The following is a 12,500-nucleotide window of genomic DNA, read 5'->3' as shown; positions in this document are numbered from 1 at the left end:
TTGGACACCCAGCAAAATCTGTGGCCACTGTCGAGAGTTCATGCTTGTGCTCATATTGGAATGCATGTCAGAAGCCTTTCTCCAAAACAACAAACATTGAATATTTAAAAGCTTTAGTATACACAAGCTAACTATATGAGTTCTAATAAAGCATTGGGGGTAATGTAGCCATGAGGACCTTGGCATTATCTCTGCAAGCTTAAGCTTGTTTGTTGACGAGTGTTGATCTTGTGTTCTTGCCTCCTCTATACAAAAAGCATGTTCTCATATGGGCTGCTTAGTTAATGAACCGCCATGATTAAATCAGATTGATGAATAATTAAATAACATGCATGCCACAGGAATGATTTGATCAGATATTTATCTTCAGTCAGCAATTAACAATTAACCTACACAGACACAGAGAACATTTAAACAAATTGTTTTTATCACATGCCTATCTCACTCTATTATGTCTGATGAATGGTGCATTGACATGGCAGCTGCATTGATAAGGCACTTTCATGCAGGGTACCCTATTGCATCTTCATTGGCCTTATTCTACTCATGAGCAAGGACAGGACAGCGCCATGTTTGGCGTTTTTTGAAATGTACATAACTTCTGCTAATGTTCAGGAAAACTGAGAATAAGAAAGGGTGATGATGTGGCTGGGCCAAATGCTTTTCATTTATTGTGCCTTGTCTATTTTACCATAATTCATACAGATATCATTTGTTTATTATTGTTTAATTCTATTCTCACAGGATAACATTTTACATAGGTAAAGTCTTGCTTTTAACAGGGAAAAAATACATGGCCAATTGATATTGGCTAGGATGTGGGCCAATAACCAATTTGCTCATACTTGGCCAAAATATCATAGTGTCCAAAATAACAGGTATGCATTGCAAGCAATCTGACAAAAATAACTTCCACTTTGGCCCAGCCAGGAAAAGGCATAATTGAACCATCATCTGAGCAATTCCAGTGTTATGGACATGACATCTAGACTCAAATGGTAACACATGATCTAGGGAACTTTTTAGGGCAGCACAATATATCAAAATTCCGATATCAAGAGTGGAGATATGTGTATCACAAAAATGACTTAATTATCATGAACATGTAAAACATTTCTATGCAGTCCAGTCACTAGCTGAATGTCAACAAATGTGCAAGAAGCCGCCATGACCAAAGCCACGCCCCCCCACACAGACTGACAAATTTGACAAGAAAAACATTCGGCTATATTTCTAAATATCGTTTTAATATCGTTATTGTGGTATCGCATGCTGTTATCGAGTATCATTTTTTTTCTGATATCATGCAGCCCAAGTACTTTTGTTCTTTCCTATGTATTTTAACTAGGTGGCGTGGCATATTTGAAGGGCACCCCTATATTAGAGAAGTGATAGGGGAAAAACCTCAACTGACCTACTACCTGACCTGACCTGACCTGACCTGACCTGTCACCTGAGCCTACTAGCTGTTTGTGACCTCCATGACCTCCACTGCCACCTCTAGATACTCACCCTACATCTGGTGACAAGGTTGTGACATTTTCTGACAACAGTGAACACTGTACGTATCAACTAGGTCATTGGCGAACTGAGTCATTGCAATTGCAACCATAGCTCATTCCACTATTGTATGGATTAAGTCATTAGTATTTTTGCTGGATTATATAAAAAAAACAGTCCTTCCATGTAAAGGGAACAAAGTCATTTATGTACCAACTTCACACAATACTAGATAGTCCACTAAAAACAAACAAACAGAAAAAATCTATACAAATGTTTGGCACTGGCTGTTGTTGCGCCGCCCTGACGTGTGCTAACTGAAATGTCACTGATCCAAATAATGTACACTCACCGTACGTCAGTGGGTGGGTTCTAGATGAAGGGGTTGAGACAACACTATCCAACGACAACATAATTACTCCATTTGATACACACACTCACCGTACGTCAGTGGGCGGGTTCTGGGTGAAGGGGTTGAGGGAGCAGGCCAGGATCTGCACCACGGCGCCCGGGTGGTAGGTCTCCAGCACCTCCACAGCCGTGGGGTAGACGGGCTCCTCGAAGGCCAGCTCCAGGAAGTCGGTGCTGTGGAAGGAGCTGGGCGTGCGGCGGTAGGGCGCGGGCGCGCTGGGGCACTGCTGCCACCAGTGGCCGTACGTCCGGAACACCGCCGTCTGCGTGAAGTCGCCCGAGCTCGGGTAGACGTTGGGCGCCCCCGCCAGGTTCCACATGGTGTAGGACATGCTGTTCTCGCTGCCGTAGTGCGAGCTGAAGTCCAGGACTTCCTTGGCATACTGCTCCAGCTCGCCGCCACTGCTGCCGGTGTTGATGCTGCCACTGCCACCTAGGACCCCTAGTGTCCCGGAGGACCTCTGGCCCGCCAGCTCCACAGCCCTGCGGCTACCCAGCGATTCGCTCCGCGACCCACTCCTACAGCGCCGCCGCAGACAGATGTAGTAGAACATGCTCAGCAGCGTTAGCATAGGGAACATGGACCAGGACGGGGGCCACCACACTGGGGGAGGAGGAGGAGGGGGAGGGGGAGAAGGAAGAGGAGGAGGAGGCTGAAGCCACTCCGCAGTGCTGGCAGCAGGACGGATTTGCGTCAGGCAGTTGTGTAAGGATTAGTCGTAGGCCACCACCACCACCCACCACCCCAAGCACCACACAACGGATATCACTCCCTCACCACTGCTGCTATTCCCCTCTCCTCCAAGCTCTTCCCTCCAGTAAGGAAGTACAGTTTGGGGTAACACAGCAGCAGAAAGGTGATGAGGGGCTCCTGGTAGCGATTTATACACCCAAAGCCATCAGGCCAAACCCCATGCAGCACAACCTGTAGATGTGAGAGACAAAGAGGAACACACATGCGGACACATAGAAAACACAAACACACACACACACACACACACGCACACACACACACACACACACAAACACACACACACACACACACACACACACACACACACACACCAACAAACAAAGAGAGTGAGGACCAGCTTCAGTGAAATACAAAGTGAATGGCTCAAAAGGGTATCTGGTAATTATTGAGTAAGAAACAATACAGGTACACATGCATGTTTTAGGTGAGGTCAAAATCTTCCTCATCACGTATCTATGCTATGGAGCCGTTTTTTCCCTTACCTCACTCCACAATGTTTGTTTGTTAAACACGAGGCCAAACTCTAACTGACAGGCCAGAGACGTTGATCAGTAGCCATAGCAACCCTATTGTCCACTTTACACACTAAATAATATAGTTTGCGATGCATATTGCTTTGCGTCAACTTGGGCTAAGTGAGAGGTTGTGACAAGATGCTCTAGTAGTTTCTATTAAAACAAGTCTGCCACACCGTTAAACAGGCCAGAAATATACACGGACTATCGTTAAATGTCAAATTACACTCCATCTGGTGCACTCATTGACCGTAATAGTACACTCCGCCCTGGCAATAACCAAAACGTAGAGAACTGTCAAGAGATGCCAGTCAGACATATTTGTCAGATGTCAGAGTCGTTACCAACCGAACAAATTCCAATGACAGCTGCAGTGAAGACACTGACGTTAATTTGAGGTAGTGTTAACACATTTCTATTGCTAACTTGTTATGATAGCAAAGTTAGCTTGGAGGAATCTCTGGTGTTACTGTGTTTTTAGCCGTTCCATAACACCTGGAAGTTTAACTGGCCATACAAATGTCTGGGACCATTTTACTGCGATAATATTTACACGACAGAGTCCCCATGACATGACGTCGTCTGTTGCCAAAGTACGGGAGAAGCAACTAAGATGTTACAAAGGTTTGAGCTACCCCATCGTATTTTTAACCCTAGCATTGCCCTGGACAGCTAACGTTGAGCATTTAAAGGGTAGTGGTCGGAGTGAGTGGGCGTTCGACATTTAAAGAAACGAAGCCAGTTTCAAGTCCACCATAAACTGTTGAAACTAACGCGCACACTTACTTTGAACAGATATACCCATTCATCACACTTTCTGCAACGATTCCACTTTTATCACAACGGTATATATGGTGACGGCAAAAGACTAGCCATCTATGTTAGCGAACGTGAACATCCTTATTTCAGATCTGTTTACCTCTGGTGTATCAACATCCGGTAGCATACTCTGACACAGGATTCTGGGTAATGTAGTTACTAGTGACCGCCGTGCTTTCAGCTGTTCCAGCACTGAGCAGGGCTGCGTTTCCCAAAAACTCTTAAGTAGTAGGCCTACTTAAGCCTAAATAGTACTTAAGTATGAGGGGCCGTCCGGGCAATATTGCTGAAATAGGTTTCACATCATCGCCAAATGTTTATAAATACACTATTTTACCTCACACATGCAGTTTAGCAAGCATTTTTTTGCATGCACCAGAACAAAACATTGTATGTAGGTCATTACCATTACGCATAAACTTTTTGTTATGTGATATATTGCCTAGACGGCCCCTCATACTTAAGTACTACTTAGGCTTAAGTACTACTTAAGACTTTTTGGGAAACGCAGCCCTGGTCGGTGTGGGTTTATTATGTGTAGTCAAAAACGTCTCACGTCAAGAGAGAGAGATAACACTACAAATGAATTAAATTACACAGCTAGTGCAGGCAAAGTTGACATTTCATTTCTGTCAGTAATATTGATGCGAGTCCTGTGATTGACCTCTAGCTAAGGGGTCAAACACCATGACAAGGCCTCCCTGCCTACCGGTAGATTCCAGCAAAGGCCCTGACAGGGCATTTCCCGATGGGCCCTGCACCCTCGTTGTCATGTATTTACCTTAGTTCACATTAATAAAGAGGAGACAGGCAAGGTGTGGTTCTGGTTCGTTTACTTAACATACTGAACTGGGCAAGATACAGGAAGTCAGCCCCGAGGGCATTATGGGGGTACGGTAACCACATTGGCACAAACATAATGAAAGGCAAACCCGGTTTAATACCTAACATTTCCTCCCCCCATATTCTGTAAGATTAGCCCCCCAAAGACAAAGATAAGGTAACCTATAACGTATAACATAACCCATACGTTTTTTAACAAAAAAGGATATGACATTCCGTCAGCGAGGAAGCAGCTATAAGTCCAGACGGTCAGGAGGCCGTCGCTCGCGCGTGGGGTACCGGTGAGAATGGTGGTTCACCGGAGACGACGGCGGTGGCGGTGGCGGCGCTGCTTCCGCTGTCGGTGGGGGCTCGGGGACCTGATCTGTAGCGTTGTCCTCCTGAAGTGTAGCCGGCAGGGTGTCCGAGGCAGCCAGGCCCTCCACAGGGTCTGCCTGGCCGGTGATGTCGGGTGCAGGAGAGCCCGTTGGCTCCGAAGCGGGGCCCTTGCGGGCCAACAGTTGGTCAGTGTGACGACGCCACACAGCATCATTGTTTGTGCGTACTTGGTATGACAGCGGACCAGTAATGGCCACTATCACTGCTGGCACCCACTTGGGCCCCCTTAGGTAATTGCGAGCTAGGACAGGGTCTCCTATGTGAAAAGACCGTGGTGTGCCTGACCTACGTCGGCTCTGCTCTTGTTGACTGCTCTGAACAATTTGGCCCCTGGACGGAGGGCGTATGCAGTCCAGTTGGGTGCGCAACGCTCTTTTTAGGAGGAGCTCAGCAGGAGACGCTTTAGTGGTGCTGTGTGGTGTGTTTCCTGTACGTCAGCAGGAAAACTGTGCAGTCGCTGATGAAGGGAGCCTTGGGACACCGGATGCCTTGAGGCTGTGCTTTAAGGTTTGCACAAATCTCTCAGCCAGCCCATTTGTGGACGGGTGGTAGGGTGCTGACTTAATGTGTTGAATTCCATTCATTTTGAGGAAAGCCTCCATCTCTTCGGAGACAAGCTGGGGCCCGTTGTCACTCACCAGCTGTTCTGGTATTCCGTACCGACTGAACATTTCCTCCAGTCGCTCTATGGTTTTCCCGGTGGTTGTAGACCTCATGATGGCCACATCTGGCCATTTGCTGTGCGCGCCCACCACCACCAAAAACATTCTGTCCTCGAATGGCCCAGCAAAGTCAATGTGTATACGCTGCCATGGCTCCGCCGGCCATTCCCATGGGTGGACTGGCGCTGGTTGTGGTGCGTTTCGCCCGGGCTGGCAGGTGGTGCAACGGCCCGCATTGTCCTCAATCTGCTTGTCTAGCCCCGGCCACCAGAAATAGCTGCGAGCCAGCTCCTTCATGCGCACTATGCCACAGTGTCCGACGTGGAGTTGTTTCAGCATGGGGCTCTGCAGAGAGGGGGGTATGACGACCCTTCTGCCCCACAGCAGACAACCAGACTGTGCAGACAGTTCTTGTTGCCTGGCCAAGTATGGTTTGCTGTCAGCTGTGTTTGAGATTCTCCTGCCTTTCGTGATGGCCTCCATTACTGCCGATAACACCGGGTCGTTCCGTGTGGCATGTCTCACTTGTTTTGCGGTGACAGGGGTGTCCCGCTCACCTGGAGAAGTAGAATATGTCATTTTGTCGTGTCATTGGCCTCGCCACGGGGAGCGGTAGGCGGGAGAGAGGCCCATCCGCATTACCATGTAGTTCCGATCGCCGGTACTTTATGTCGTAGTCGTGGCCTGAGGAGCAGTAGGGCCCATCTCTGCATTCTGCTTGCGGCCAACGGTGGAATGCCCGCATGTGGTCCCAGCAAGGCTGTTAGCGGTTTGTGGTCGGTCAGCAGCGTAAATCTCCTTCCGAAGAGGTACTGATGGAATTTTCTAATCCCGAACACGATGCTGAGAGCCTCCCGCTCGATCTGCGCATAGTTACATTCAGCCTTGTTGAGGGTCTTAGAGGCGAAAGCAATGGGTTTGTCTGTGCCGTCCGGCATGATGTGTGAGACAACTGCGCCAACCCCATAGGGGGACGCGTCACAGGCTAACTGTAGTGGCAGTGCTGGGTCAAAGTGGGTCAGCACCTCTGAGTTCAGCAGGGCTCTCTTTGAGTTGGCGAAAGCCAATTGGCAAGTCTCTGACCACTCCCATTTCTTACCTTGCCTCAGCAGCTCGTGGAGGGGCTTCAATAAGGTGGAGAGATTGGGAATGAACCGGCCATAGTAGTTCAGGAGCCCCAGGTAGGAGCGTAGCTGGTTGACATTTTGTGGTGCTGGGGCTTCCAAAATGCTTTGGTCTTGGAGGGGGCCTTGTGTAGACCCTTGCCGTCAATCACATGACCTAGATATTCAATGGAGGACTGGAAAAACTCACATTTTTCCTTTCGAACTTTCAGTCATATTCCCTCAGCCTCTGTAGTGTCATGTCCAGGTTGTGGAGGTGGTCGGCGTTGTCCCTCCCCGTTACGAGGATATCGTCCAAGTAGCACTGCACCCCCGGAAGCCCCGCCAGAATCTGATCCATGGCCTTTTGGAAAAGTGCAGGGGCCGATGTGATCCCAAAGGCCAAACGGCGGTACCGGAAAAGGCCCTTGTGCGTGCTGACTGTCAGTAGCTCTTTGGACTCGGGGTCTACAGGCATCTGTAGGTAAGCCTGGTTCAGGTCAATTTTACTGAACTGTTTGCCATTTGCCAGACCCGCGAACAGGTCTTTGATGAGGGGCAGCGGGTAGTGTTCATTTTGCAAGGCTGGGTCAACAGTCACTTTGAAATCACCGCATATTCGTAGGCTACCATTTTTCTTAAGGACGGGCACGATTGGGGTAGCCCAGTCACTGATAGCCACAGGCTCGAGCACCCCACTATTCACCAGATTGTCCAGCTCTTTTTCAACTATTGGACGCAGTGCGTACGGGACTGGCCTTACTTTAATGAATCGGGGAGTGCTACCTGGTTTTATGGTCAGCTTTGCAGTGATACCTTTCATGTGCCCGAGTCCATCCGTGAAGAGTTCGCCGTGTTTCTTTAAGACAGCTTCCAGAGCTGCTTCCCCTTGACTCAGCATGCGGACGGTAGGCCAGTCAATCCGCACTTTATCCATCCATGCGCAGCCTAGCAGGGACGGGTAATTGCCTCGAACAACATATAAGGGAAGCTTTACACATTGTCCATTTAGCTCCACCTTGACCTTGACCAGGCCTTTGACCGCCACTGTCTCCCCAGTGTAGGTCTTCAGCACCACTCGAGCTCGTTGGATTGGTAAGTGGTGTAAGTGTTCTTTATACACTGTCTCTGATATCAGTGATACTGCTGCCCCAGTGTCAATTTCAATTCGCACCGGATTACCCTCCAGCAAGGTTGTTGTCCAGTAGCTGTCAGACCCTCCATGCAGCGAAAGAATGTGGAGGGGCAATTCATCATCAGTGGATTCACTGGCACTATTTTCCCTTTCCATCACATGCACTTTTTTCTTATGTGTAGCAGCTCTCTTGTATTTGTAAGTGTTTTTCTGTGTAGACTGAGTCCCCTTTTTCTTGCCACGACAGGCCTTTTCAACGTGACCTTTTTTTCCACAGGCATGGCAGTCCAAGTCTTTACACCAGCACTCTGCTGCCGAATGCCCCGGTTGGCCACAGCGATAGCATGGCCTCGTTGGCGAGCTGTCCTCAGCACCAGCAATCTTCAGCACTTTAGCCGTGGATGCACTCAGCTGCTGTGCCTCTTTGGCAGCCAATTCCATCGACACACTGATTTCAATTGCTTTGGTCAGAGTTAAATTTTCCACAGTCAGCAGTTTTCTCTGTGCAGCTTCGCTGCGCAGTCCACAGACCAGCCGGTCGCGAATTGCATCTTTAAGCGTGTCCTCGGTGAATTCACAGTGCTCTGCTAATTTCCTGAGCGCAGCTACAAACATAGTCACTGTCTCACCCTCCTCCTGATTACGTTTATAAAATCTGAAACGTTCAGCGATCATCAACGGCTTGGGCGAGAAATGTTCACTTAGTGTTTTAACAATATTGTCATATGTGAACTCTCCTGGCTTCTTGGGCTGTATCAAAGCGCGGAAAACATTGAAAGTCTTTGCGCCCATTACTGTGAGGAAAGTAGCTACCTTTTTCTCCGCGCTAATTCCATTTGCCAAGACGAAGAACTCAAAACGCTCTGTGTAGGCGCTCCATTGCTCCACCGTGTCATCAAACGGCCCAATGTTGCCCACAACACCAGCCATTGTAGAAGGACTTGCCTCGCGTTGTCCTTCCACCACTTGTCTGTTCACGGTCGGCACGGATGAACTTTCCTGTGTCGTATTGACGGTATTGTTCTCCGGTGGCACTAGCCGTGCTAAGTTTTCGGTGCTCCCCGCGCTTTCGTCGGCTGAGGTGCTGCTCATTTGGTAATAAAACAATCAACTACGCGAATAACTTGAAAAACAAAACGGCTATTTACAAGTACGAACACTACACGTGAGTTCAGACGCATCCTCGTCGCCAATTGTCATGTATTTACCTTAGTTCACATTAATAAAGAGGAGACTAGGCAAGGTGTGGTTCTGGTTCGTTTACTTCACATACTGAACTGGGCAAGATACAGGAAGTCAGCCCCGAGGGCATTATGGGGGTACGGTAACCACATTGGCACAAACATGATGAAAGGCAAACCAGGTTTAATACCTAACACTCGTGGGCCCCTATTTTCAGAAATGTAAAAAAATATATATTTTTTAAAAACACTTTACGAGGATGTGGGGCCAACCAGTGAGTCAGTTCTGTACCGCTAGCTAGGACCCTTTAAGCCAAAAGTGCCCGGGGCCTATTTCTCCCCCAGCCCTGACATGGGCCGTGTCACGCTATTTTTCATATATAAATGTTATATCTTTTTTTATTTTCCCTGTGCTGCCCCTTTCACAACTCGATGGAGTTGGTGCATGCATCCCAAAACCCATCCAAGAGGACAGCTTGGGAACATAAAAAATAGGCCTACATTGCCAAGAAAATGATATCACAGTCGCAGTAAGTCCTCCATCAAAGATTGGCCTGCATTAGACCTACATCACATTACATTGGCAGACGCCTTTATACAAGGCAACTAACAATCGAGGACAATGCAGTGTAGCCTACAACACTTGCGGACGCTTCCACAGGAAATAAACAGAAGAGGTGCAAATGCAAAATAGTTGGGAGTTTTTTTCAATATGCTACTGTACTGCTCACGCTACCCTTGACTTGTCAGTACCAGGTGATGCTGCATTTTTTGGTTCAGCCCTTTCAGAGATATAGACCTAATGTGGGCATAACCTTTTAGATGTTTTTGGGAATACATTTTTTTTTTTTTAAATGAAATGTAAACCAACACCTGCCCCCATTTCAATGACCAGGATCTCGGAAAAGGTTGAAAAAAAAAAAATCTCAGGTACTGACAATTCCAGGGTAGTGTGAGCATTACAACTGCATGTTGAAATTGGCTGGAGTTCATTAGCACATGGTTAAAGATGTCCTCAGATGTCATTTCATTAATATTGCTGTGTTCCCCATTGTTATTGAATGTGTTACACGTTGGTCCAGTTTTAAAAAATGTTCTGGATGCTTTGTTTCAAGCCGTTTTTGTAAGCTAGCAAGGTGGCTTGTGGAGAAACGAGAGGGTCTTCCGGTTTTTCGTCTATAACGGTCTCTGATTGTCTCCCTCCCTCCCTCCTGCTCTGCAGAGAGATAGTCTAAAGTTAGAGTCGCCACTTACCCGGGTGGTGCTGCACTATAGGGGCGCCAACGGAGGCGTGCAGGCTCCATTCAGGGCTGTGCTCTTTCGACAGCGACCACTAGGCGAGCTGCAGGCATGGACCGACCAGAGTGGGACGGCTGTATGTATGAGGCTTTGTGCTCTGTGTGTATCTGAGAGTAGCAACCAGCTGATAGCTAAGCTAAGCTAGGTTTCGGGCCACCAGGCATTGCTGGTTTTGAAAACAAGCAGAAAAAAATTACTCTACATGTTTTTAGAAAAATGGGTCGACATAAACCTTTGTGGGCAACGCCTTCTTTCGATGTGACGCAACACAGAAAGGCTTTCGTGATTTGTTTGTTTCTCTGCATCATTTATGTTAATTGGGAAACACCGGGAAATACAGGCAGCCGAGGTGACGCACCGCTATGAGAACCTTGCATGTGAGTTTAACTTGGGGTGACCGTCCGATCTTCAAAAGGAGTGAGTAAAACTGTGTTTTATCGGAAGTTGGCCTTTAAGTAGAGTAGACACACATAGACACACACGCCCAGATACACAATGCCTTAGAGTCTGCCCCTTGTCTGTGCCAGCTCAGACAGTGCAGTAAATGGTCACAAAAGAGTCACAAAAGAGTAAATGGTCCCAAAAGAGACTAGAGATTACCCTAGTCTCGTAGCTTCTGGAAGTCTATGTTCCCTGTTGCTTCCAAGTAGACTGCTGCCGCATGGCGAGAGCGGGTTGTTGTTAGGGTTAGGGTTAGGGTTAGGCTGCCACTGTGTACAAACTTGACATGAAATGCGCATGGCAACCGTTCATGCAGGAAATATGCATGCGCAAGTATCCTGGGCCTTATCCCCTTGTCACATACAATGCGGCGAACATAGGACCCTTTTTTTAGAAGACAGGGGAACATAGGACCCAGGGGACATAGGACCCGGGGAACATAGGTACGCTCCTGCAGGAATATACAGCCCGCATGTCCTTCAGGTAATCTGGGGCCATTGGTGAGATGAATTTGTAAGCAAGGATTGGGGCCTTATGCTTGATTCGGGCAGCCACAGGTAGCCGCTGCAACCCGATAAAGTTCCAGTAAAGAAATTAACTCGCCACCATTTTCCCAAGTCATATCTTTCTCATATACCACTTACTGCCACAATGGAAACAGGAGTCATCACATATCGGAGGACACCATGACTGTGGCTGCAATGTAATTTTTCATGTAGCATATTTAATTGTAAAAACCCTACAATAAATGCAAAGCTAAGAAATTCCTTCATGATAAATGGCTTTCTGTTTGAGAAATTTTGCTCCAAGGAGTGCAGTGCTTGATGGCTACACAATCTACAGACAGCCTGTCTTAAGCTCCAACCCCTCACTCGTGCAAGTAAATGAAGCTTATGAAGCATCTGATGCTGACTAGGTGGTGGGGGGTGGCCCGGAAGAAATTTTGCTTAGGGCCCCATAAAGGCTTAGGCCGGCCCTGCTTGGCCCCCACTATGAGAACCACTGGTTGACGCATGACATAAACTGCATCATTGAGAATGTAAATAGCCTACAGAGAGGGTGTGGGTGTGTTCAAATATTTATCACATAGTACAGGAGGAAAGATAGTGAAAGGTGGAAATGGTGGTGATGATAAACTGAATTGTCAGTGAGTAGTATCAGAGCCGCTCCATCCCTCCCAGTCTTTCAGGAGGAGCAGAGAAGCGTCGCGGCATGCATGCATGCTCGGTTGGCATGGCATTGTTTGATATGCTGAATAAAACATTTATCAATCTGGCCAGGGCCGAGGATGCAGCAATGTGACATTTACTCTGGCGTAAATGGCCGCCATCCCGGGCGACCTGGCCTCCATGCCCCCGGAGCGAGCGAGCGCCCACCCACCAGCCGCTCTGGGCGGCCAACGCGGTGGCACGCCGAGGGAGGGCTGTCCATCAGGCTCAGTCACACTGCCATCAGCACC

At 48.1% G+C, this 12,500-nt stretch overlaps 1 protein-coding gene and 1 pseudogene across 1 annotated transcript in view; both read right to left on the bottom strand.

Annotated features, from left to right (window-relative positions):
• Positions 1-4,090, bottom strand: part of fbxl4 (F-box and leucine-rich repeat protein 4) — a 15,609-nt gene extending 11,519 nt beyond the window's left edge. The window contains exons 1-2 of the mRNA XM_063198301.1: positions 3,967-4,090; positions 1,942-2,836 (exon numbers count right to left, since the gene is read on the bottom strand). Of these exons, the coding sequence (XP_063054371.1) occupies positions 1,942-2,492 (551 nt within the window). The 5' untranslated portion in view covers positions 2,493-2,836; positions 3,967-4,090. The remainder of the gene's footprint in view (positions 1-1,941; positions 2,837-3,966) is intronic.
• Positions 2,678-9,212, bottom strand: LOC134449824 (uncharacterized protein K02A2.6-like; annotated as a pseudogene).
• Between the last annotated feature and the right edge of the window lie 3,288 nt (positions 9,213-12,500).

This window comes from Engraulis encrasicolus, chromosome 5 (assembly GCF_034702125.1).
Source record: "Engraulis encrasicolus isolate BLACKSEA-1 chromosome 5, IST_EnEncr_1.0, whole genome shotgun sequence".
NCBI classification, from domain to species: domain Eukaryota; kingdom Metazoa; phylum Chordata; class Actinopteri; order Clupeiformes; family Engraulidae; genus Engraulis; species Engraulis encrasicolus.
Note: the sequence above shows the minus strand (reverse complement) of the source record. Positions and strands in the feature narration are given on the sequence as shown.